The 24589-nt window shown below is 44.7% G+C and overlaps 1 protein-coding gene across 2 annotated transcripts in view; it reads right to left on the reverse strand.

The window, feature by feature from the left end:
* EFL1 (elongation factor like GTPase 1) overlaps nucleotides 1–24589 on the reverse strand; it is a 119382-nt gene that overhangs the window by 13773 nt on the left and 81020 nt on the right. For both annotated transcript variants that reach the window (XM_028089403.2, XM_028089404.2), the window contains exons 16-18: nucleotides 16753–16884; nucleotides 14473–14620; nucleotides 3916–4898 (exon numbers count right to left, since the gene is read on the reverse strand). In XM_028089403.2, coding sequence (XP_027945204.1) covers nucleotides 3916–4898; nucleotides 14473–14620; nucleotides 16753–16884 — 1263 coding nt within the window. The remainder of the gene's footprint in view (nucleotides 1–3915; nucleotides 4899–14472; nucleotides 14621–16752; nucleotides 16885–24589) is intronic.

Below are 24589 nucleotides of genomic sequence, written 5' to 3' on the forward strand. Positions count from 1 at the left end.
TTAAAAAAAAATCTAAAAAAAAAAAAAAGCTAAAGGCAACTTTCATGGGTAAAAAATGAGAACAGAACCACACCTTTAAGAAAGCAGAGTTTATAGGTGAAGAAGGCCTTTTCTTGGGATCACTTCCCCAGGTACAGTGATTCTGAGATGACTATTTTTCCGCAAAATGTCCTAAACGGATCATAAGTAATTCTATCCATTTACAGAAGGATTTCTTGTTTTAATGGTCTGTGTAGAAAGAATTAAATTTTTAAAAGAGACTAAGGACACTCATTTTGCTAAATAAAAAAGACTTGAACTTGTCTTTTTACTTGTGCCCATTCCTGGAGAATTTAGAGCACCTGCCAGCAAAGCCTGGAAGATCCCTGAATATCTAGGCAGGGAAGCAAAAGGCCTTGGGAACAGAGAGGTCTCCTCGTTTCTTGTTCCAGATGAAGGCGGTGATCCAGAAAGAAGAGGGAAAATACAGAAAGTCAGCAGCTGGCCGTACTGACCTTGGGTACTCGAACGTGGCCATCATTACCGAAGAACCTCTCAAAGCACTGAGAAAACGGACCTAAGAGGAGACTCTCACCTCTAAGCAGCTTCACACTGATGAGGACTTCATTCTAATTCAGGAGGAACAATTCCAGACCATATTGAAACACAGTTTCTTTGTAAGGTGGAGGGTGTGCGGCCAGTAGGCTGCAGAAATGATTAAGAAGGACGGCCAGTGGCCACAGTACAGAGGCCGTGCACTCACCAACCCACACACACAGGTACCACGTGGTGGGGTCAGAGGCCCAGCACCGCGCACTGGGCACCGGGAGCAGGCCAGGCAAAGACTGACTTTGCTCCTAAGAGAGGAGGACAAATAACCCCGACGATCGAGATCCGTAGCTCTTCCTACAAATGCCAGAACGGAGTGGGACGGCCAGGTGGAGAGAGCCAAAGGACAGGGTCACAGTGATATTTCGAGGGACCGTCCGAGGGCTGCCTGGTCACGTGCAGGGTCCTGGTGGTGATTTCCTAAAGGAAATGGGAAAGCGGGCACGGAGCACTGACTCAACAGGGATGACTCAACAGTCTGCCTGCAGTGTCGGGCTGATAAATGCCAACAGCTGATCCTGGCTTCATGTGGTACGTGGGACATTTGTCTTCTCAGAAAGCAAAGGACAAATGCCACTCCCAACGATAATGTAGGAGAGCCGGCAATTTGGGGAAGAGATGGGTTCCCATTACTCTCCCAGGAAGGCAGGAGAGGGAAGGACAGGCACAGATGTAGGGGGACCCCAGACTTTCGGAAGGATCATTTCAACCACATAAAGGAGAAAAAACAGAACAAGTTTTAGGAAAACAAACTCTAAGATAAAACTCCTTTCAGGAGTAACAAGAGTCTGAAATAACCACCACAAATGGTCCCAATGAGAGAAAAAGGAGGAGAGATCCTCCCCATCCCCAAAATACAACAGTAGCTCCAAAATAAACCTGTTCGGTCAAGAAGGGTATACTGCTGCGTCCTCATTCTGTTCTAATAGGACACGCACAGTGGACGGAAGAAGAAAAGGTGCATCAGGAGGGCGTCCGGGGTGTTAAGCTGAGCCTGCCAAAAAAAAAGGGCCAACTAACGACACCAGAAAGGGTCTTCTCCATTAGCTTCCAAGCAAGGATGAGACATGCCCACAATATGGAGAAACGTGTGCAGTGTCAATACAGAAGAGCTGGAAGGCAGGGCTTCTTAGTATGTGTGTCCTGCACTGTCCTCAGTGAGGAGAAACGGGGACAGCCTGTGGCGGGGGAATGAACACAGGAGAGAGAACACTCGAGTTCGAGAGAGCCAAGAAGCTGAGGAGCAGGTAGCTGGCCTCCTACACAGGGTCCGTCTCTGGGGCTGGAGTCGTATCTCACGGTCCTTAAGAAACTTGTCCTTTTGAGAAATTATGGATAATCTCTGCCAACAAATGAACTTCTGGGGGGATCAAAACCCTGGATTCTAGAAACTACAGACTCTGAAGCCATATGCTAATTTCCTGCAGAGTTTTAAGAAAATATTAAAGATTTGTACATATTTATACAAGTATGATTTAGGCCTTTGGAAATGCGTGGACTTTCTAACACAACATCTTATCAACCTACACTTAGTTCTTCTTCTATATGGTTGGTACCTTGATCATCAGGGGAAATCTACAGATATGAAGGAGCTTAATTTCATCAAAACATTCAATTCACTGCTTACAGAGTTTCAGTTCTCACCAGACAAGAAAAGACACATAAAAAAATGAGAAAAGAATCAGTGTGTTAAGATTGTGGTACTGAGACTTCTTTTTCTTGGCATTAAAAAAAAAAAAAAAACCTTCCTGTACTATTGTGTTTCTGTATAAAACCTAAGGGAAACAAGGAACTGTATAGATCCAGTTTACTTGTGTATAAATTTAGGAGTTCATGGGACTACGTAATTTCTATGGTCTAGTCAATCACCAAAATTTGGATTCTGCTTTCTGGGGATGAAGTGGGAAAACATAACTTATTTTAAAAAAAGAAATGATGTTGATCCTGACTCCCTGTGAGTCAATGACAGGATGCAGTTGCTGCTTGAAGTGGGGTGCTGAGCAAGTAAAGTACGCCCTAAAGAACAGCAACAGAACAGCGGGAGGGCACAAAAGATCCCATCATGAAAACACAGCCGACGGCTCTGGAGAGTTTTCTGCTGGACATACACTAGAGAACAAACGTGCTCCTCAGGCATGTGATGTGCCACAGCTTGTAGGAGGGACGGATGGTGGCACACGTGGCCAGAAACCAGCAGGACACAAGACATTTGCCCAAGAGAGGCAACACGATGCCTCATCGTGAACAGGTTGTGAGCTGCCCATCACCAGAGGTATTCGGGTTGAGGTGGCATCTGTCAGGCTCTTCTTCATGGTTCCCTGATTCTAACTCCACCTCTGCCTTCGTGAATTATGAAAGTTTTTGGGGAAAGTGGAGAACATACAGGAATGGTCCTGATTGGTTTCCTCAAACTAATCTATGGATTCCATGAGCTGCGAATGATATGCTGCATCCAAATAAGGCTGAGACACACTGTACACTACAGGTCACCCCCGCAGATGTTCAAGCACGCAAGGCTCTGGGCGGTCCCGCATCACCACGTCCGCGTGGCTGTTTAGCCCAGCTATTTCCGAAACGCTGCCACGGACGCTCCGTCCCTACCCTAGGAGCCCTGCTCTGGAGGCAGGCCTGAATTTCTTTTGGGAAAAAAACCCCAACAATTTAGATATCTGCTTTTAGGCATAAATTGGCAAAAGAACCTTACGACTTCCTTCTTACAGGTGAAGAAAAGAAGTCTCAGTGAGAGGGACTACCTGTCAAAAGTCAAAACAGCTACTAAACGCCAGGGCTACGAGTCTCCAGGGATCCCAGAGGATCTCCTTCTCTCTGGAGACAGAAATCAAGAGTAGTATTTGCTGTAATGGTGAGTGATGAATAAAGCCCCCAATAATCTTCTTCTGCAGGGACCCAGAATTTACCGAAGCCCTTTTGTGTTAGGTGTGCAAGAATGTCACCGTCCTCTGATCATTTCCAGAAAGGCTCTGGTTACCTAGACCGATACGGTTACTCACTTGAGAAAGAGAATGCCACGCAGGTTTGGGTGGGAACATGTATAGGTGGTTTACACCTCACTTGCCAGATCTCTCATTACAGAAAAGAGTCTATTTGCTGCAAACGAAAAGACCTTTGGTAATCAAGTTGCGTCCCACCACCACCCCCCCGTCATGATTTTAATATTTAAGGCGCCTGGCTTTCAAAGATCTTAGTTCTTTAGTAAACTAGCTGATGATGTAGCTTCTGTAAAAAAATATTAAGTGCGCTTGAGTTTTCTGACTCCGAGACCTCACTGTCACCCCTGGCGTTTCTCACTGTCCTCGCCCTTCTTACCAAGAACATCACTGGTGGTCATGATGTCACACGTGTACATGGCTGCCATCAGACGCTGAGGTTTCACCTGCAGGGCGTAGCGACACGCCTCCTTCATGGTGGCGATGAGCTGTCCTGAGAAGGGTCCGTAGCAGTCAGTGAGCGAAGCCTCCCCTTTCTGGGAAGTCTTTTTCTCCAAGGGCTCAGAGCTGCCGTCTTGGAACCCCGGGTTTTCGCCTCCACCGGAACAGGCTTCCTCTTCCCCTTGTTCGTCCTGCACCACATCCCTTTGCTCTTCACTGTGTTTATCACTTGCCCCTTGTTCCTCAAATTTACTTAGGTCCCATTTTTCCAGAACAAAACAGACACCCATGAGAGGTTCCTCACACATGGGGCCAGAGAGGGTTGCTAGCTGGAAACCACTCACGATGCTGTTGCCCAAATCTCGGTATCTACTGGCCTCTTTTGAAGCTTTGATGGCTGGGCCTGTCCATACTGAGTCCTGAAAGTCTTCGCTTTTATTAACTAATATGTTGGGCCCGCATTTTCTTGGGCCAAATGACCAGATTTGGTCAACAGTGTTCCTCCATTTTCTCCCTGTTAGGTATTGCTCTAGTTTTCCTTTGAATTCGTAAATTTTCTCTTGGGTCTTCTGGTGGATCATCTGAGTATGTCTGTCCTCATTCAAAGAGGATGTCAACTGCTCCATAGAACGAATCAAATCACTGTTTTCTTCCAGAATCTGTGTGACTTCTTCCGGAAGGGGCAAGGCTCGAACACTGAGTGTGGCAAGCTTATTGGGGGTTGTTATGGTGATGAGCCCATCAGAGTCAACTTGGATTCCTTCAGGGATTTTGCTCTGATCTTCTTTTGTTTGGTGGATAACTGCAACTTTTTGTTGTTTGCCTATTTCTTCATTGACCATGTCGACTTTTGGGGGTTTTGTGATTGTTTCTCTGAATGGAATAATGGGTTCAGAAACACTGATTTGAATCTTTGCAAACCTACAGACAAATGCAAGAGAAATAACAAGGTTATAATAAATGACATCAAAACTCCCATATAGAAATGTCACACAACAGAGATTCTGCAAAAACACAGAAACATAAAAGTGATTTTTCTAGGAAAGATCGGTACTGTACGTTATATCAGAATTCAAAGACCACTTTCATTTTGGTTTGAAAGGACCACCTCTAATAGGAACATACCTTCAGGGAGTTCTTTGCATATATAGGAATTTCACTGCTTTGTTCACGCTCAAAAAAACAAAATAAACCAACTATTTAGATAAAAATGTTTTGAGTGGAAAATAAGTATTTTAATAAGATCTGACATATGAATTCTTTAAAATACTATTTGCCAATTTAAGAACCTAGAGAAGACAAGCTCCATGATTATAACAAAGAATCAAGAACTTCAGGACATCTAGTCAAGTGCTGACAATGTATTTGGCTTCAATAATGAGGCTCACAGCGAGGCAAGGATGATGCAGGAGTGTGTCTGAGCTACACTTTCCAAAAGAACTTCCTGCTATGATGGAGATGTTCTGTATGCACTGTGATTGCTGGGCACCTGAAATGTGGCTAGTATAATGGGGAGGCTTTAATTATTTAATTAAATTTCAATAGGCACACATAGCGACTGAGCATGTGATATGTGGCTGGTGTGGCTCAGGAACTGAAGTTTTAATTTTACTTAACTTTAATGTGAAATAGCCACATGTGGCCCCTGGCTACTGTAATTGTACACGGGTTTTGAACCTCGGACCGTCCAGTACCATGTTTGGAAAGCCCCTTTTCCACATGTTATCAGGTTTAATTTCTTTTTTTTCTTTAGAAAAAAAATTTTAAAGATTTTACTTTTTATTTATTTGATAGAGAGAGAGAGAGAGAGAGAGTAGGGGGAGGAGCACAGGAAGAGGGACAGACTCCACACTGAGCACAATGCGGGGCTTGATCCAATGACACAGAGGTCATGACCTGAGCCGATACCAAGAGTTGGACACTTAACCGACTGAGCCACCAGGTACCCCTCAGGTTTAGTTTCATGCTGCATTTTCTTCCTAATGAATTATGAGTTCACAGAGGGCAGATCTGAGGAAATTGGTGTGGACTGATTGTGAGGACCAGGAAACCATGCAATCTTTCTCTTATTTTCTGTCTAGTTCACTCCCAGGTAATACCAAGGCTCTGGTCTGCTCCATGTCTGCCATTAGCAATGGGGATGGACACATGTCTGAATGTGGACATACAAGTATGTGTGTTCACATGTACACTTTATATGAGATTTTGGGACAGTGGAACAATGCTCTTCTCTGAGAAATGTTACTCAGTAAGGGCACCAAATACTAAAAGTTTCTGAAATGCTTACATTTGATTCTAGATTTGTTTCTGGTTTCTGTAGAACATTCTGTGGATCTGGACAGGTATTTAGTTTATTTGATTTTATTCTTTTTGATTAAATTTGAAAACTCAGTAACTACATGGTTTTCTAAAAAATAGCATGTTACCAAAACTGGTAAAATTGAACCTAATTGATATTAGAATATGGCACCTGAACAGACCATAATGTGTGGAAGAAAATAACATGAATAAACATTATTTCCAAGAAAGGTTTTGGTTTTGCCAGTAAGTGTGTTCACTTTCAAGGATTAGCATATCTGAATGCTGTTTCAGTTCACTGCTATTATTGTTACAGAATATACAAGATGGATGTTTTCTTGACATTGTATTAATTTAAAATATACTCTGTGAGGGGTGCCTGAGTGGCTCAGTCAGTTAAGCAGCTGGCTCTTGATTTCAACTCAGGTCTGGATCTTAGGGTCGTGAGATCGAGCCCTGTGTTGGGCTTCGCATTAATAGTGGAGCCTGCTTGGGATTCTCTCTCTCCCTCCCTCTCTAAAAAAAATTTAAAATAAATATAAAACAAATATATGCTTTGTGAAATAGGTGATGGGGATTAAGAATACACTTACCATGATGAGCACTGGGTAATGTATAGAACTGCTGAACTAACAATGCTGGAATTAAAAAAAAACTTAATAAAAAAAGCACTACTTTATTCAGGGTATTGTGACTAATCACAAAAGTGATCACTAAAGTCATCAGCGACATGCATTTGGTGCCCACTATGTACACGGGGACATGCCCTACACATTTTTATGTATTACAAAAATAGTAATAAAATATACTTTACTTAATACCTGAACTTGACAAAGACAGCATACACAGATAAACCTGCAGTTCAATCTTACTTAAGAATTCAGATATAAAATCTACAATTACAATGAGAAAAAAAGGATATATGTGTATTTTTTCTTTTTACTAGTCACTTATTACATATGAGACACTGTGCTAAGTGTTCTACACGCATTACATTTTTAGTATTATCCTCATTTTCTAGAGGAGAAAACCAGGTAAGAAAGATTAAGTCACACCCCCAAAGTCACAGAGTTCGTCAGCGGAGAAGCCAGGACTCAAATTTAGGTCTGACCTCAGAATCCATTCTTCTTCCGGTTATGCTATACTGAAAAATTAAACAGCACATCAAAGGAATACTTCACCGCAACACTAAGTAGCTTTTATTGCAGGGTATAAAAATTTATTTGTATTAAGAGATCTGTTAAAATAATATAGCACATTAAAAATGTCAAATAAAGTAATCCATCTATGTAACTATCTGTAAAACTGCTTAGCATTCAATAAAATTTAATACCCTTTCCTGATTTTTTAAAAAAGGAAAGCATTTAGAAATCTCAGAAGTAGGAAAATATTTTTAAATTATCGTTATTTTGAGAAAATATGCTCATATTCTTAGAAACTCAAGAAAATCACCTGCCGAGCTACTGAAATGATGAGTGAATACATCTACGACATCGGCCCCCTTTCCTCGAATTGTCAGGTAAAAAGGGCTGTGCGTCTTACCAGCCCTTCAACTTTCTGAGGGTCCCAAGAAGTTCCCTACAATAACCACTTACAAGAAGAATGAAAACCACTCCACGCCATGGAAGTGGGAATGTTCACATGACTGTCACACCTGCAAAGCACCTCGGGACCGAAGGCTATTCAAATCCCGGGAATGCAGAGCCTGCCATTACTTCCAGAGAATGCAGGAGGCTCAGACTCCCCCAGCAACCTCCCGTGGCTTCCTGCCATCCCTGAGCACCAGCACCGGGAGATCCTGCTGTCTCTGACCAGCCCTTCCACCCGTGAGACCTGGACATGAAGAACCTTGGCAGTCTCTCTGGCCGGGACACGACAGGCTGTCTCCTACCTCCCGCTCCTGCATGTAACGTAGTCCTGAACGTAACGTAGTCCTGAAGGTGTGTGACAGTTGGAAAGGAAGCTTACAGGTTAGAAGGCAGGTTCTCTTCCACGAGAGCTAAAAAAACCTCTAGAATTTCTAGAATACTCTTCATGTAGGTATAACTGTAAAATTTTATAGGATAGATGACAAAACAAAAATCAATTGACCCATGACTGACCGCACAGTGAACACCCACGAAAGCAGCCTCCAGTCAACACTACGAGCCCTCAGGAGGACCCATCAGGCCTTCCCCCAAGCCCACCCTGACTTTGACTGTAGTCCTTTCTTTAAAATTCTTATCCCCTAAACCTGTACCCCCTGCACGCTACAGCTCAGTCAGGTCTGCTTTTGTACTGTGTATATCAACCCCAACCAACCTTGTTTCTTCAGTTGGGTTCTTTGGCTCAGTATTATGTTGTGAGATTTCTCCATGTTTGAATGGCTAGCTTGTTCACTGAGGTTACGCTACAGAATTGCATGCTAAGACTATATCATAATTTATTTATTTATCCACTATACTGTTTGAGTTGTTTCCAGTTTGGGTCTATTAAAACGCCTGTTGCGATGAATATTCATGGCACACACTTGTTAAACTTTGTGTGAAGTATCTTTAGAAACGGGAGTAGATTTGCCAAGCCACAGAAAGTACAGGAAGTACTTACCCCCTACCTGAGTAGGTAGCATGGAATTGTATTCCAAAGCAGTTGCACCAATTCCCATTCTCACTAGTTATGTAGGTGAATTCCTACTGCCTATCTCTGCCACCATCTGATACTGTCACTTTTAAATTTGAACCACTCTGGTGGATACATAGAGGTATCTCACTTTGGTTTTAATTTCCTTTCATTAATTAAAAGTTGAATATCTTTTCATATATTTATTAGTCTCAGGCTTCTGTTATGTAAAGCACCTGTCCAAATCTTCGTTCCATTTTCTAGGATTGTTGGCTTTCATTACTTGTAGGAATTCTTTATATATTGGAGCTTTAAGTCCTTTGTTTATTATACATTTTACAAATGTGCTCTCTGACCCCAATGCTTGCCTTCTTACTCTTCACAGTGTCTTCCAATGATTAAACTTGACTCTGTCATTCATGCTTTGAACACCTTATTTAAGAAGCTTTGCCCTATCCCGAGGTCTCAAAGATATTCTCCTCTATTATCTTCTAGGTACTTTCTGATTTTTGCCCTCCACACTTTACAATGCACCTGGAATAAATCGCTGAGTTCAGGATGAGGTAGAGGCTTTCAAGACAGAGGTCCGAGCTGCCAGAACCATCTGCAGAGAGGCCAGTCCTGCCCACTGTTCCACTGGCCCCCTTTACTTTTTTTTTTTAAAGATTTTATTTATTTATTCATGACAGAGAGAGAGAGGCAGAGGCAGGCTCTGTGTGGAGCAGGGAGCCCGATGCAGGACTCGATCCCAGGACCCTGGGATCATGACGTGAGCTGAAGGCAGATGCCTAACCGACTGAGCCACCCAGGCGCCCCGCTCCCCTTACTTCTGTGCTCTCTGCACGAGTCCACTCATCCGTCTATCCTTACGTCAACAGCACATAGCCAACTTCTGTAGCTTTAAAATAGGTTTTGATTTCCAGTGCAGTAAGAACTTCTACCTTGTTCTACTTTCTTAACGGGTTTTAGTCATTACTGGCCCTTTGCATTTCCACACAAATTTGCCGAGCTCTGCAAACATATAGTTAACAGGATTTTGACTGGGACTGCTCTGAATGTATAATCACTTTGGGAAAAGGTGACATCATTTTAATACTAAATTTTTTAAAGCAATACACAACACAACCTTCTTTTGTGTTTTATAGTTTTTGCACAGAGGGCCTATAAATGAATACATTTTATTCCTGGATATTTGATATTTTTGTTACTGTAAATGGTCACCTTAAAATAATTTTCATTTTATGTTTATTAATGGTATGCAGAAATGAAATCCATTTTGCTTGCATATTAATCTTGAATAGAGCAACTCTGCTGAATTTACTTACTAAACAGTTTCCATAGATTTTTCTGGATTATTAGTCCACAATCATATCATGTGCAAAAGGTGATGGTATTAATTTTTCCTTTTCGAAAAAAAACTAATTTTATTATTTTTTATTCTTTATAATGCTGCCCAAGACCAATAGTACAATGTTCCACAGAACCTGTAACAGGGGGTAGGCACCCTTGTCTTACTTCTGATCACAAAAGAAAGCTTTCAAAAATTTCACCCAGTGAGTACATGTTTGCTATAGTTATTCTGAAGATACTCTTTATCTGTTTAAGGAAATTCCCTTCTAGTCCTAGTTTGCTAAGAGTTTTGATCATGCATGAATACTGAATTTTATTAAATGCTTTTCCTTTGTCCACTGAGATGATTTCTCTCCTTTTCCTGTTAATCTGGTAAAGGTACATTGATATATTTTTTAATTTTTAAAATTTGTATTACGTTAGTCACCATACATCATTAGTTTTTGATGTAGTGATCCACGATTCATTGTTTTCATGTAACACCCAATGCTCCATACAGTACGTGCCACCCTCCTTAATACCCAACACCAGGCTAACCAATCTCCCCACCCCCGTCCCCTCTAAAACCCTCAGTTTGTTTCTCAGAATCCATAGTCTCTCATGGTTCATCTCCCCCTCCGATTTCCCTCCTTCATTTTTCCCTTCCTTCTCCTAATGATATATTTTTTTAAATATATCATTCCCTTCATTTTTCCTTTCATTTTCATTCCTAGTCAGGCACGAACTGGGTCCTGATGGACCTGTCCACTATCCTCTCCCACACTTGGTCCAGCGGACTTCCCAGCTAACTGTCCATTCAAGTGGAATAGAGGATTCCTCCCTACGTGGGCTCCAGGTTTTCTCTCTGACGTGGGACAGACAATATTGTGCTTGAACATGAGGTCATTTCTCTACTGTACCAGGCCACAATGCATTGGAAATTATTTTTGTTTTGTGTTGAAAGGGGAAGGTGTCCTCACTTTTAGAAACTAGAATTTTTAGGAAAAGCAAATAACAAGCACTTCAGAATTCATCAAGTATCTTATTAAAGCAGTATATATTTTTTGAAAAGCAAATAGATTTCTGCTTTTGTTAGCCTCATTCAATGTAAGTCTAAATTATTTTCAGGTATTTGGATAAGGGTATTTTCTAAAAAGGTTTACACAGAGTAGTTTCCAAAATAAACTGATTTATTAAAATATTTTAATGCCACATTAAGGGCATAATAAAAACTAATTTTATTATGAACTATAGTTTTTTTCTCCTGGGATAAAAAAGTACCCATAATGAAAGCCATTAGGAAAAAATGAAAAAGACTAAACAAAGATACAAATAAGCAGTAATCAATTAAAATCAATTTTAGGTTTATGGGAAAACATTATTTGAAATGTAATTCTAAGTGCCAAAAAGCATCTTTTTAAAGAGGAGTTAATGGCCTGAGAAATGTAAGGTTATTTAACATGGATTTTAATTGGCAGCAGAGTGTGACAAGAGAAAATAATTTAGTTCAAAGACCCAAAAACGAACATAACATTTCAATAGTTTTTTAAAAATCCTCTTGAGAGCTGTTATTATCTTAAAATATACCTTAAGATTTATCCAATTAGCATTATTCTCTAACCAATATTGTAACCTTCAGAAATTGTAAGAAATGGTATCAAACATTGAGGAAACGAAAGATCTGCCTTCCAGTTTTGTACTAATCATGCCTATGAAAACATTTAAAGGAGGAATAAGCCACATCATTTTAGGCTGAAGAACAGAGCTGAGAAAACTCCCCCTCTGGCAGGAGCTTCTACAACATCCCCAAGGATGGCACTGCAGGTCACCTGTTCTCATGCTATTCCATTATGAGCAGTAGCGTGAGGACCATGGCGGGAGGACCGTGGCATGAGTATTGTGGCGGGAGGACTGTAGCACGAGGACTGTGTGGGAGGACCGTGGCTAGAGGACTACGGAGGGAGGACTGCGGCGGGAGGACCGTGGCACGAGTGCTGCGGCGGGAGGACCGTTGCACGAGTATTGTGGCGGGAGGCCCGTGGCACGAGTACTGCGGCGGGAGGACCGTGGCATGAGTACTGCGGCGGGAGGACTGTGGCACGAGTACTGTGGCGGGAGGACTGTAGCACGAGGACTGTGTGGGAGGACCGTGGCTGGAGGACTACGGAGGGAGGACTGCGGCGGGAGGACCGTGGCACGAGTACTGCGGCGGGAGGCCCGTGGCACGAGTACTGCGGCGGGAGGACCGTGGCACGAGGACTGTGTGGGAGGACCGTGGCACGAGTACTGCGGCGGGAGGACCGTGGCACAAGTACTGTGGCGGGAGGACTCTAGCACAAGGACTGTGTGGGAGGACTGTGGCCGGAGGACTACGGGGGGAGGACTGCGGCGGGAGGACCGTGTCATGAGTACTGCGGCGGGAGGACCGTGGCATGAGTATTGTGGCACAAGTACTGCGGCAGTAGGACTGTGGCACGAGTACTGCGGCGGGAGGACCGTGGCATGGGTATTGTGGCACAAGTACTGCGGCAGTAGGACTGCGGCACGAGTACTGCGGCGGGAGGACTACGGCACGAGTACTGCGGCGGGAGGACTGTGGCGGGAGGACTGCGGCACGAGTACTGCGGCGGGAGGACCGTGGCATGGGTATTGTGGCACAAGTACTGCGGCAGTAGGACTGTGGCACGAGTACTGAGGCGGGAGGACTGCGGCACGAGTACTGCGGCGGGAGGACTGCGGCACGAGTACTGAGGTGGGAGGACTGCGGCACGAGTACTGCGGTGGGAGGACTGTGGCGGGAGGACTGTGGCACGAGTACTGCGGCGGGAGGACCGTGGCATGAGTACTGCGGTGGGAGGATTATGGCACGAGTACTGCGGCGGGAGGACTGTGGCGGGAGGACTGAGGCACGAGTACTGCGGCAGTAGGACTGCGGCACGAGTACTGTGGTGGGAGGACTGCGGCACAAGTACTGAGGCGGGAGGACCGTGGCATGAGTACTGCGGTGGGAGGACTGCGGCACGAGTACTGCGGTGGGAGGATTATGGCACGAGTACTGCGGTGGGAGGATTATGGCACGAGTACTGCGGCGGGAGGACCGTGGCATGAGTACTGCGGTGGGAGGATTATGGCACGAGTACTGCGGCGGGAGGACTACGGCAGCAGTATCTTCGCAGTAGTAATAGTTGGTCGGACCAGTACCAACGTGACTGACTCGTCATAAGGATTAAATGAGACAGTGTTTAACACAGTGACTGGCATGTAATAATAATTATGTTGATTATTTATAATTAATAGAGTCCCCCAAAATTTTAAAAATAAGAGGAAGGAAGGCCATTACAAGGCAATTCATCAAAGAAGAAAAATGAATGGCCAAATAAACACAGAAAGAAATGTTTCAGTATCATTAGTTACAAACACAGAAAATGTGTTTATTCACAATGAACACCTGTTAGTTGTCTTCCAGACTGGGTAAATTTTTTTAAAATGATAATATACAGGGTTGGCTACATATGAGAAAAGAAGCACTTTCAAAGACCTTCTCCCACTTACAGAGTGAATTGTACCGGCCTTTCTTAAGGATGATATAGATCGTGAGCCTACAAAACACGCCAGCAATGTATGGCAGCTGGTGAGCCCGAAGCTTATGGTAACCAAATAACCAGAGCTGCTCCCATGCAGGCGTCCATGTACGCGGGACAACGCACAGCACAGGCTGCGGGTTTGTGGGCCCGACCGTCTCGGACATGATCTCCGTGTGGTAAGTGCCTCTTTTCATCCTTCTGTATTTTCCTAATTGCTATGATAAACACACATTAGCTTGGGAATAAAGAGAAGTGTTACTGACAAAACATGATCTGGGATGCCTACTTTATGACAGGTCCCATCACCAGGATGGAGAAATGGAAAGATTTCCCGAAGGTGTACCTTGTGGAGACGACATGAGGAAGGACAGAAGTCAGTCCCAGTCGCTCTAAGCTCACAACATAGGACTCTGTTCTGTTGACACGCGTGTGCGTATGCTCACAGGAAGATACTCACATGTGAAGCTATTGTATGACTCAAGCTTGAAAATGTAAAATTATTCAAGTATAGAAGTAAAGTGTCAGTCATTAAAAACAATCTATGATCCAACAGCACAGTAACAGTTCATGCTTGAATTGAGGGCCTTTCATTTTTCTCCAAAAACTAGCCATGTATGTCCAGTGGAACTCAGAATCCACTGGACACACCGACCCCCCAGCCCCACCCCCGACTACCACCAACCTACCTGTCTTTCAAGTCATCCAGGCATCGCTGAAGGTGGACCTCCCCCGCCGTGACTAAAACGTGCTCTCCCGTTTCTTGAATTAAAATCTGGACACAGGGGTCAGCCTGGTTTAACAGCTTCATTCCTTTGACGAGCTGAGGCATTTCACCTAGGTTAACAAGATGAAGGCTGATTTTCCTAACCTGCTTAAAAATCTACCAAATGATCTGATAAAGATAAAAAAATCAACATCTTTTAATAATATAAGAAAAATTGAGATCATGACAAATACTTACCATCGGGATTTCAAGGAAACCTTTGTATATAAACTGCTAACTGGATTTTAAAGTGGACCCTGTGATCTAGCAAAGGCAGCCCATGAAACACACAGTACATCCACCCAGTGGCTCTCGGGGGCAGGAGCACTGGGAAGTCTGGGTCCAAGAGGGTGGCCACCCCAGCGGTCAGCATCCACGGCAGACACAGCATCCATGGAGAGAGGGGCTCCGCCCCACAGTAAGGAGGGGGGCGAGGGACCAGGGCAGAGTAAACTCACAGTAACTACCCCTTGAGGGCTCACAGGAGTGAGCACAGCGTTAGAAGTACTCCCAGGCATTCTCAGTGTGCACTGAGATGGACCTTGTAGCAACAGCAAGAAGACAGAACAGTGCGTATAAAATTCAGACACGGACATGTGGGAACACGGGCTGCAGTAATACAGGCAAGAACACGCACGGTAAATCTAGCAAAAGCAATATATCTGGTGGGAAAAAGGAGCAATGCTCTTTTTAAAATTATGAAGAGAACTGGGTGCTCCTTCTCAATCATTTTAGTTTATTTTTTACAAAGTTCAGAACATTCTAATGAAAGAGACATGAGGAAAACTCTGGCATCCAGATGGATCATCCTAAGTCATTCTATTATTGCATCGCCTCATTTAAGGAGAGGAAATCACCCTTACTGAGCGTCTGCTATGGGATGGGCCGGGGCTGGGCACCAGGTCCCTGTGCTCCTGCCACCACAACGCAGGGAAGTCGCTTCGGCTGCCCATTAGGGCCAGTGGCACACAGCCGCCAGAGTTCAAAGACTATAAATTTCTATGAAAACATCATGGTCTGAATGATCAATTATTTCCTTACTCTCTGTTTTTTAAACATTTAGATCTAAATGGAATAGAGAAGAACTGAGTCCTACTAGAAAGGCCTAAGAATGAGCTACGGTTGCCAGACTCAAACGTCACAACTCCAATTAAACTTCCTTGTCTTGTACATACACGGGCCGGAGGCAGCTGACAGCGGCCAGAGCCAGGCCGGCAGTGGAAGAGAAGAGCAAACCAGGAGGGCCCAGAGAGGAAGCCGGCGTTAGAGAGAACAAGGTAAATCCATGCAGCCACCCCGCACTGTGGTCCACAATGGCGGCCCCGAAAGGACGCTCAGCTCCGGGTCCCCACGAAGATGGCTGCTCACCAGGACTGAGCCCAAAGGTCACAGATGTGGTCCTCTGAGTGTCTGCTCTAGGAGCCCAGGGAGCCTCACTGCTAAGGCCATCTGGTGGAACATGAGGCCGAGACAGGCTTTCGGAAGGCCCCAGCTCTGGGGCGAGGAGGGGTATGCGTGTGCAAGGGCAACGGGACCGTCCTCCATTTTGGCAGAGAACTACCATCTGACAGCGTTTGTCCTCTGGGTCCCCGGGAGCACAGTCTGGAGATTCTGCACTGACCTGCCAGCGAGCATTGGGAACACGGGTTAGCGAGGTCACGGGGAGCTAAATACAAGGGTTACTGAGGACCGGTCAGGCAAATGGTGTACACCAAAGACGAAGCACTAGTTATTACATGATCTGCCATATGCGGGTGGGGCAGGGAATGCTTTCTAAACAGGCCAGAAATGCTCTGTGTCCAGATAATCTACACAGTTCAGGGAAGAGCATATGACAGATTCTGGAGCAAGAAGCGTGGGCTAAGATTCTGAAACAATTGCATAAAACATGAGCTTTGCTGAGGCACCACCCATGCCAGGGTTGTGGGGGTGCAGAGATGCCCTTGTCTCTGCCCTGAAGAAGGATCCAGGTTTCCCAGGGAGAAGGTGCCTAAATATACCATGCTCCTAAGGCAGAGGTCAGACTCCCTTTGGTGAGCGGGTGGCATGCAGGGCCTCATGGCGGGAAGATCACTCCTATTACACACCCGAATGAAAATCCACAGCACACTGTTGAAGCAAATAGTGAGGAACCAAGTACGAAATGCACACATTTACAAGGTGTCATGAACATCACAGGCTTTTAAAAACAAAGTTGTCTTACTTGGGTGTTTCGGTTCAACAGCAACCCTCACAATAGGGGTAGCCTCGAAGTTGAGCGGTATAAATGGCGGGCAAGATGGCATGCTACACAGGGTCGCCGACTTGAGCACGAAGTCTTGAAGGCCCCCTATACCTGCAGGAAGGAAAAGATCTGTGCGGTCAATAAAGGGTGATCAGTTTGGAAATGACATTAGGAAAATAAGACCATCAACCCAGCATATGGGTCAGGGAGGAGACACACTTAAAAATGTGGCAAGGAACGAGGCCGACCAGCACCCCTGGATGCTATTCAATTGCTGTTAAAAAGACAAGAATTCTGTGGGCTACTGTTTTCAAGATGCACAAATCACGTAGTTACATCAAACTCGGCTAACACATCCCTAACTTTGATCACAGAAGTGATCATGTCCAGATACATACATCTGAAAATACTAATTATTTCTAATTGTAGCTCTTAGTTTTTAAAATACATTAATTTGATGAAGATGAATCTCTACAGAAATAGTCTCTTTTCCCAAATACTTGCATAGGGCTCAAGGGCATTTAGAGACTTCAAGTTTGAGGCTGCTACAGGGTACCTGACCCAAGTCACCCTTCATACCACCCCAATTTTAGAAGAGGACATTGGCCCCCTTCCCACCCCCTCCCACCGCCCTCCCCACTTCAGGCTCCCGGAGATGGCTGCCTAAGACCCTCCAGGAGGGCATCGGTCTTTGAGCAGATGGGAGCACAGGAGAGCTAAAGGAGCGCGCTGAGCCTCACATCCACAGTAAGAGCAGACATCGTTCTAGAAGAAATCGAGTTACACACACAAGGCCATTTTTGTGCTTCTGGGCTAAGGTAAAGATTGGGAAGGGCATGGAAGGGCAGGCCATCCGCTGAAGGGGAAGAGGGCACAGGGGACAGGGGCGGGGACATTCGATCAGCATTCCAGTCTCCATTTTGAGCTCAGAAACGAAGGGAAGGAAGCAAGGAAAGGAAGCTGCTGTCTTTGGTTGACACCCTGATGTGAAGGGACCGGGGTGACGGATGCCACACAACCCAACGTTCTGCCTGGGAGGGGAACTGAAACAGAAGTTTCCGGCACGCAAGCTCAGGAGGCGGTGGCAAGGCCTCTTGGTGGACTGCACAGTGTGGACAGACCTCCATCGTCCCCTGCTGAACACCTCCAGAATTCACCACCTGATGCCTTAAGGGAGAGCTCCAAGCACAAGGAAATCTTCCTTCCATCACGTGGACACCAGTCTTCACCCCATGGCTACACATGCCCTGTCTGGCTCCCCAGAGGACCTCACAAGATGTGCCTCCACATTCACCGACCACCCTCAAGATTTTGAAGGTATCTGTCAGATCCTCTGAAGCCTTTTCTGCCTCACACTAAACATCATTAGCTCAACATGATTTCTAGACCTTTCTTGTGCAGGGGACCCTCCCCAGACTGAGGTTTCCAAGGTACTAAATTTAGTCCCTGTACATCTGTGTATTTATCTGGTCAAGGTGTAACTTTCTTTTCTTTCCTTTTTTTAAAATTTATTTAATTAAATTAATTTATTTATTTGTCAGAGAGAGAGAGAGACAGAGAAAGAGCACAAGTAGGGGCAAAGGGAGAAGCAGACTCCCCGCTGAGCAAGGAGCCCGATGCGGGACTCGATCCCAGGACCCTGGGATCATGACCTGAGCCGAAGGCAGACGCTTAACTGAGCCACCCAGGCATCCCAAGGTGTAACTTTCTTATCACTGTGCCTCTTGGCCCAGCACCCAGAAAGGTCTACACCGGCCCCAGCTTCTTGCTACCTCCCCCGACTGGTTAAACAACGATGGAACAGATCTGGGTCTGCCCCAGTTCCCACCAAGTCTACTGGGAATAACATCATCTCCCCTGAGGCCAGACCCTGCATTCCCGCTGGCCAGCGCACATGTCCTTCCTGCACACACGGCCTGTGGTCTTTAATGGAACGAGAGAGGCCAGTCCTTCCTCTGTATCACCAGGGATGTGGACTGCAGATGGTCAGCATATTGTGAAGGCTGTCTGTCTGGATGTCTGGGCTGCACTCTGTTACTCAAATTACAAAATCTATTCTTGCTGCTTAGATATGTCCAGATTTATGAACATGACTATAATTCCCCAAAAAACAGAAAAGAGAAAAGTCAATACCACAGTATTCCTAGTCAAGATTAAGAATTTATAGAAGAAGCAATGTTCCAAAGATAGTAAAAAAATATCCACCACCTGTATTATGTGTCACCATTTTTACTTATTTTAAAATACAATCTTAAAATCTAGGAAAGGGACCATTAAGGTTATTTGGGCAAATCACAAAAAAAAAAAAAAAGATTTAAAAATCACTTTGAGAATTTCTTGAAATACTACCAGATAATTATTGAGTGTACAACCTGATATTTATGCAAAAACACAGTTTAAAAGAAGCTTTTTGTTTTCAAATGATATCAAGTACAATTTTGAAAAAATAAAAGTATACCCAGAATCACACCATCCTAAGACTGTCACTGTTTTCATTTTGATGTATTTCCCTCTTGCCCTGCCCCCACAGGCACACATAATTTACCGTTACAATGTCCATACAATTTTTTTATCCTTTCTCTTTTACTTCTGTTGTTCTGGTCACAGTGATAGCAATTATGTAGGAACACTTTCTTCACAGAAAGGACATCTGCTAAGGCATTTTTCAACTGGGGCTCAGGGGGGTAAAGGACATGTTCCCTCAAGAGAATCATTTCAGAATTTCTGGGACAGAACAAGTAACAGTTCGGGAAAAAAAAAATCAGAAATTAGCATGCCATCAATTTGGCTGAAGGACTAAAGAGAGGACAAGCTTTTTTTTTGGGGGGGGTAATGTTTATCACAAAAAAGGCATATGATCTCAATACAAGAGAGAGGGAGAAAACAGGCTGAGGAAGCAGGAACATGGGGTAACACCCAGAAAGCTAGCTTGTTTCTATACGAACATCGGTAAGTATTGTCTGGTTGAAGAGAAATGATCCAAGTCCTCTCTGGTCCTAACTCTTCCCCCCACAAGCGCACTTATATATGTGAGTGTGGAACTCTGGCTCCCAGGCTGGGGTGACAGGTAACCACACAAGAAACCGCTGAGCCCCCGCACCGTGTCCGCAGGCCCTCGCCGGGCCGGCCACCACCCCCTTCAAAGTCTTCTTCCTCAAAGAGCAGCATTGTACAAGCACTGTCAGGACCCAATTTTTTCCCAGGCTCTCTCTAATTCCCTTTAGAAAGTATTCCAGAAACAATATCAAGAAGCATCTTTTACGGTCTGAGACTGGAAATACGGAGGCTGAGAGATGGACGGGCCCTTTGCTGACAATGTTCTTCTACTCTGAGCAACTCCCCACATGCAAAGCTGAATGAGTCTAGGACAAGGTCACATGGGTGGGCAGGAAGACGGTGAAACTGTCACAGAATTCTAACACTGCTTCCTGTGGACCGAATGCACTGCCCATCTGGACAGAGAACAGCAATACTATCTTCAGGGAAGTCTGGATGCTGAAGTGCACTTTCATTGCTGGTATAAAAATGGTACTGGAATTAAAAAAAAGAAAAAACACTTTGTGGGAAAACATGTTAATGCTCTAGCTAGAATATGGTCTCCTAACCTCCACGGTTTCATTTCAAGCCAACTTTAGCATTACTGCTCAAAAACCATCAACTTGTTCCTCTTAATCTGTTTAATCCACCTGAGTTAACAGCTTCCTTTAAATCACCGAAGTAAGTGCAAGTTATACAGCAAGGATGCCTACAGAGCCTCAGGCCTGTGAGAACAGTGAACATGACCTCAGAAGGGACATGAGGATTCAGACCCTTGAACAACAGACCCGCTGAGCCCTGAACAACACATGCTTTTGACCCTGCGCAGTTAAAAATCCGTGTGGGACTCTGACTTTCCCCCCAAACTTAAATACTCACAGCCTGCCATGGACCAGAAGCCTTACTGATAACATGAATAGCTGATTAGCACATATTTTGTGTGTTATATTCTACACTGCATTCTTACAATAGAGTGGGCCAGAGAAAAGGTCATTAAGAAAATCATAAAAGAAAATATATTTACAGTACTGTACTTCATTTACTGAAAAAAAATCCACATATAAGTGGACCCACAAAGTTCAAACACGTGTCGTTCTAGGATCAACTGGATAAAATTTTTTTTTTTTTTTTTTTTTAAGTACAGGTTTCCAGGGCGGTGCGAATCTAGGGAACCACTGGTTTTGGAAGACCATCTTCTAATCTAGGTTCGTCTGTCTTTGGATGCCAAAGAAGCCCATATCCTCTGCCTAAAGTTTCATGCCATTATTCTGTATCTTTCAGCGAAACTCAGATTCCTCTCCCTTTGACTCAGCTACAGAGATGGTATCACAGAGGATCCATGCACTTTATAACTTGTCACGGAGGTAGGTAGGCAGGTAGGTACATGAATATAAAATATGATCAAAGGCCTTTTCCAGGCCTCCTTGGCTAATGTAATAAATAGCTTCAAAGTGGACCAATATTGCTTAGCCAAGGTTTTCAGAGGATTGGTCAAGTTTCCCCAGGACGCTAAGCAAGTCTATTAAATCAACTGCCCTTTAGCTTCTTGGTGTTACGAGAGGCCCCTGGGAAAAATCTTACAACAGTGACATCACCGGGTCAGAATTTCTTCTCGTAGGGACAGATGGAGCTGATAACCAGTTAATAATAGTTCTTCGGCAAGTTACATCAAGACCGGGGGACCTTATTCTCAGAGGAGACTACAGTAAGGAGAAAAAGGAATACCTGAGGAATCAAAAATACCTTTTTTAGAGATGTGGAGGCTTGCTGTCTTTGTCTATATTAGAGAACAGGCAGAAGCGTGCCCTGCAGTGTCCTGCACCAGGGAGAAGTGATAACTGGGTGTCACAATGGAGTCTCAGTTTATGCCCCAAGAAACAATCCTGAGGGAGCCAGACCACCTCCACTCCTGCAGGAACAGACTGACACCATAGGGCCTGGCTCCCACCCTGGGGAATGACACGGGCAGGGAGGTCTAGGATTAAAGTAATGCAAGAAGGGGCGCCTGGTGACTCAGCCGGTTGGGCGTCTGCCTTCGGCTCAGGTCATGATCCCAGGGTCCTGGGATCAGGCCCCGCATCGGGCTCCCTGCTCGGCGGGGAGTCTGCTTCTCCCTCTCCCCCCACCCCACTCGTGTTTTCTCTGTCTTTAATAAATGAATAAAATCTTAAAATAGTGGAAGAAATTCCATCTCAGGCCTGGAAGTGGAACAGATCACTACATGCTGCCTGATACCCTATCTCTGAGCAAATAAAAAGGCAGTCAGTTAAAAAAAAAAAAAAAAAAGCCCTTAAGTTATCTCTTGGTGTGTCAAACCGGGACGAAAAGGACCTCCAGAGGCTAGCCTAGGGGAAAGGAAGCGGCACGGAATTAATGCATTACAAAAGAATGTTTCCTACTGGAGCAGAAACCGAGTGGAAGGGCTGACGAGAAGGAAGGGGGTGGTGGGGAGAGGAACCCCAGCCCGGGCCCCAGCGTGTTCTGGGGGCTGGCGGCGTGCAGGGGGCCCGCGGCAGAGGGACAACAGCGAGGGGGGGGCGGTGCAGACAGGAGGCTGCCGGGGACACACACAGGGCCTTAGGGGACTCGAGCGCCACGTCGCGCCCGGACTTTCCATGGAGGGCGGTTGCGGGCGAACTAGACCCGAAGCGGAGCCAGCAGCCTTGGCAGTGACCCTGGAGCCGGGAAGCAGAGACGAGGCTAAGATCCAGATTTCAGATCCGGATTTCAGACGTGGACAGCTAAGCAGAGGATTACCTGTTCAAAGCATTTCTCTACCCTTCCTTCAGGTTCCTAAATGTCCCCGTCATTCGTGTACGTTCTTTATGGGATAAATATTGTGATTCATCATATTTTTCCCTCCAGACTCTAGTTTCTCTTTTCATTTTGTGCCTATTTTTTCTCTCTAGTACCTTTTCTGAGCCTTTTTTTGTTTGCGATCTAAGCTTAAAAGCTTAGAAAGTTATGCTTTCAAAAAACTAATGAATATTTATTCAACTTTCTGTACTTTTTTTGATGACTTTGTTTTAAGGGCAGGGGCACAAAGGCACTTCGTGAAGTTTTTTCAATGAACACGTGAACATGAGCACAGTTCTGTCCTCAAAGCTTAACATCTGGAGAGGGACAAAGGCAGATAAATAGTCAGTGACAAGACACTGTGACAAACATCACAAGGAGAGAAGCACGAGGTTTGTTCATGCGAGAGAGAAAGAAGCTGCCCGGGCGTGGGGGACAACTGTGCAGGTGTGGTGGGAGGCGACTCCAGCGTGGGGGACACGGCATCACTGGAGGCCCAGGGAGGGACCGGTCACCACCGCAGAGGCCCTGTGGGCAAGCAGGACTGCAGACCATTTTCAGCCCACTATTTCCACTTCTCGGGGACCCTGCCTGGTGTTTATGGTAGTTGTTGTTTTATTAATAAAGTTGGTGACCAATTCGGGGTTTTTTTTTGGTATATGGTATGAACTGCTTAATTTTTTTTATATATGCTATTAACTGGTTAACTGTAAAGAAGGTTATAATAACTTCCTTTGAGGCATAAAATTCATATTCATAGATCCATGTATGAGCTTTGTATCCTGGCCCGCTGACCTACATTTATATTTTACATAGTAATACAGTTTTATGGGATGCTCCTCTGAGATACGTTTCAACTCAAATGGTTTAAGTAAAGCACAAAGCACAAAATGCCTAGTACAGTTTAAAACAACATTGGAAATGTTTTCAGGTTAAAAGAAAGAAAAGAGATACGACTTTACACAACCAGGAAGTTATAACCAGATTTCTTTTTATGTTTAAACTCGAAATATTTCCAATTAAAGGCAGGAGGCAGAGTCACATCTGGATGAAATGGCAACTTCGTCACAGGCGCACAACAGATCCTGGTTGAAATGATCCAGGGAAGAAGACGGAGGACAACGTGGATGCACATGAGGCCAGAGAAGAGTGCCCCAAGCTCTGCGCTGCGGATCACATTAAAGACAAATAAGCAAGGGTCCGTTCCTACGGGTACGTACAGACAGCGTAGCAACGGCGGTGTGCCTGATTACACGGCAGAGAAAACGCGCAAAGAGCCCAGAACCACGTATGTGGGAACCCGGATGTGACCGAGGGGCGGCACGGGGGTAAGGAGGGGCCACTGGGAGAACATCACTGAGAAATTAGCTAATGATATGGAAACGATAATATGCATACCTCTACCATGCAGCACGTAGAATAATGGACTTCACAGGGATCGAAGACCGGGGTGAAACATAAAAACTGAAAGCACAAATCACAAGATGACACACTGAAGACTGGTAACTATTACTGTATTATAAGAACTGCATCACAAAAATGCCCAAAATGAAAAGTTACCAAATGTTTTCAATGTTTAAAAGACAAAGGATTAGTAAGCATAATATATAAAGAACTAGTAGAAATCAATGAGAAAGACAACCCACTAGTAACACAGGTGAAGAACATCAGCAGTTCCAAGAGGTGACTGAAAGAAAAGGAAGCCCTGATCAGTCAGAAATCATATAAAAAAGAATCTTAATCTAAATAATAACAAGGTAAATGCAAATTAAGGCAAAGAGGTGGTATTTCACACCAGTACAAGTGGCGTTAAGTCCGAAGAGAACACGGGTTTGGTAAAGAGGTGCAGAAAAAGTAGGTCTTCTGCACTGGAGACAGAAATGATGGTCATGACCTCTTGGGAGAACAAGTGTAGACATTCGGCAAAGTACGCCTGGACTGTGCAACTTGCCAGTCTGGCTTCCTGTTGTATACCGCCCACAGT

The sequence above is a fragment of the Eumetopias jubatus genome, unplaced genomic scaffold (assembly GCF_037043125.1).
Source record: "Eumetopias jubatus isolate StellerSeaLion01/CBP00866 unplaced genomic scaffold, mEumJub1_p1.0 scaffold_7, whole genome shotgun sequence".
NCBI lineage: Eukaryota > Metazoa > Chordata > Mammalia > Carnivora > Otariidae > Eumetopias > Eumetopias jubatus.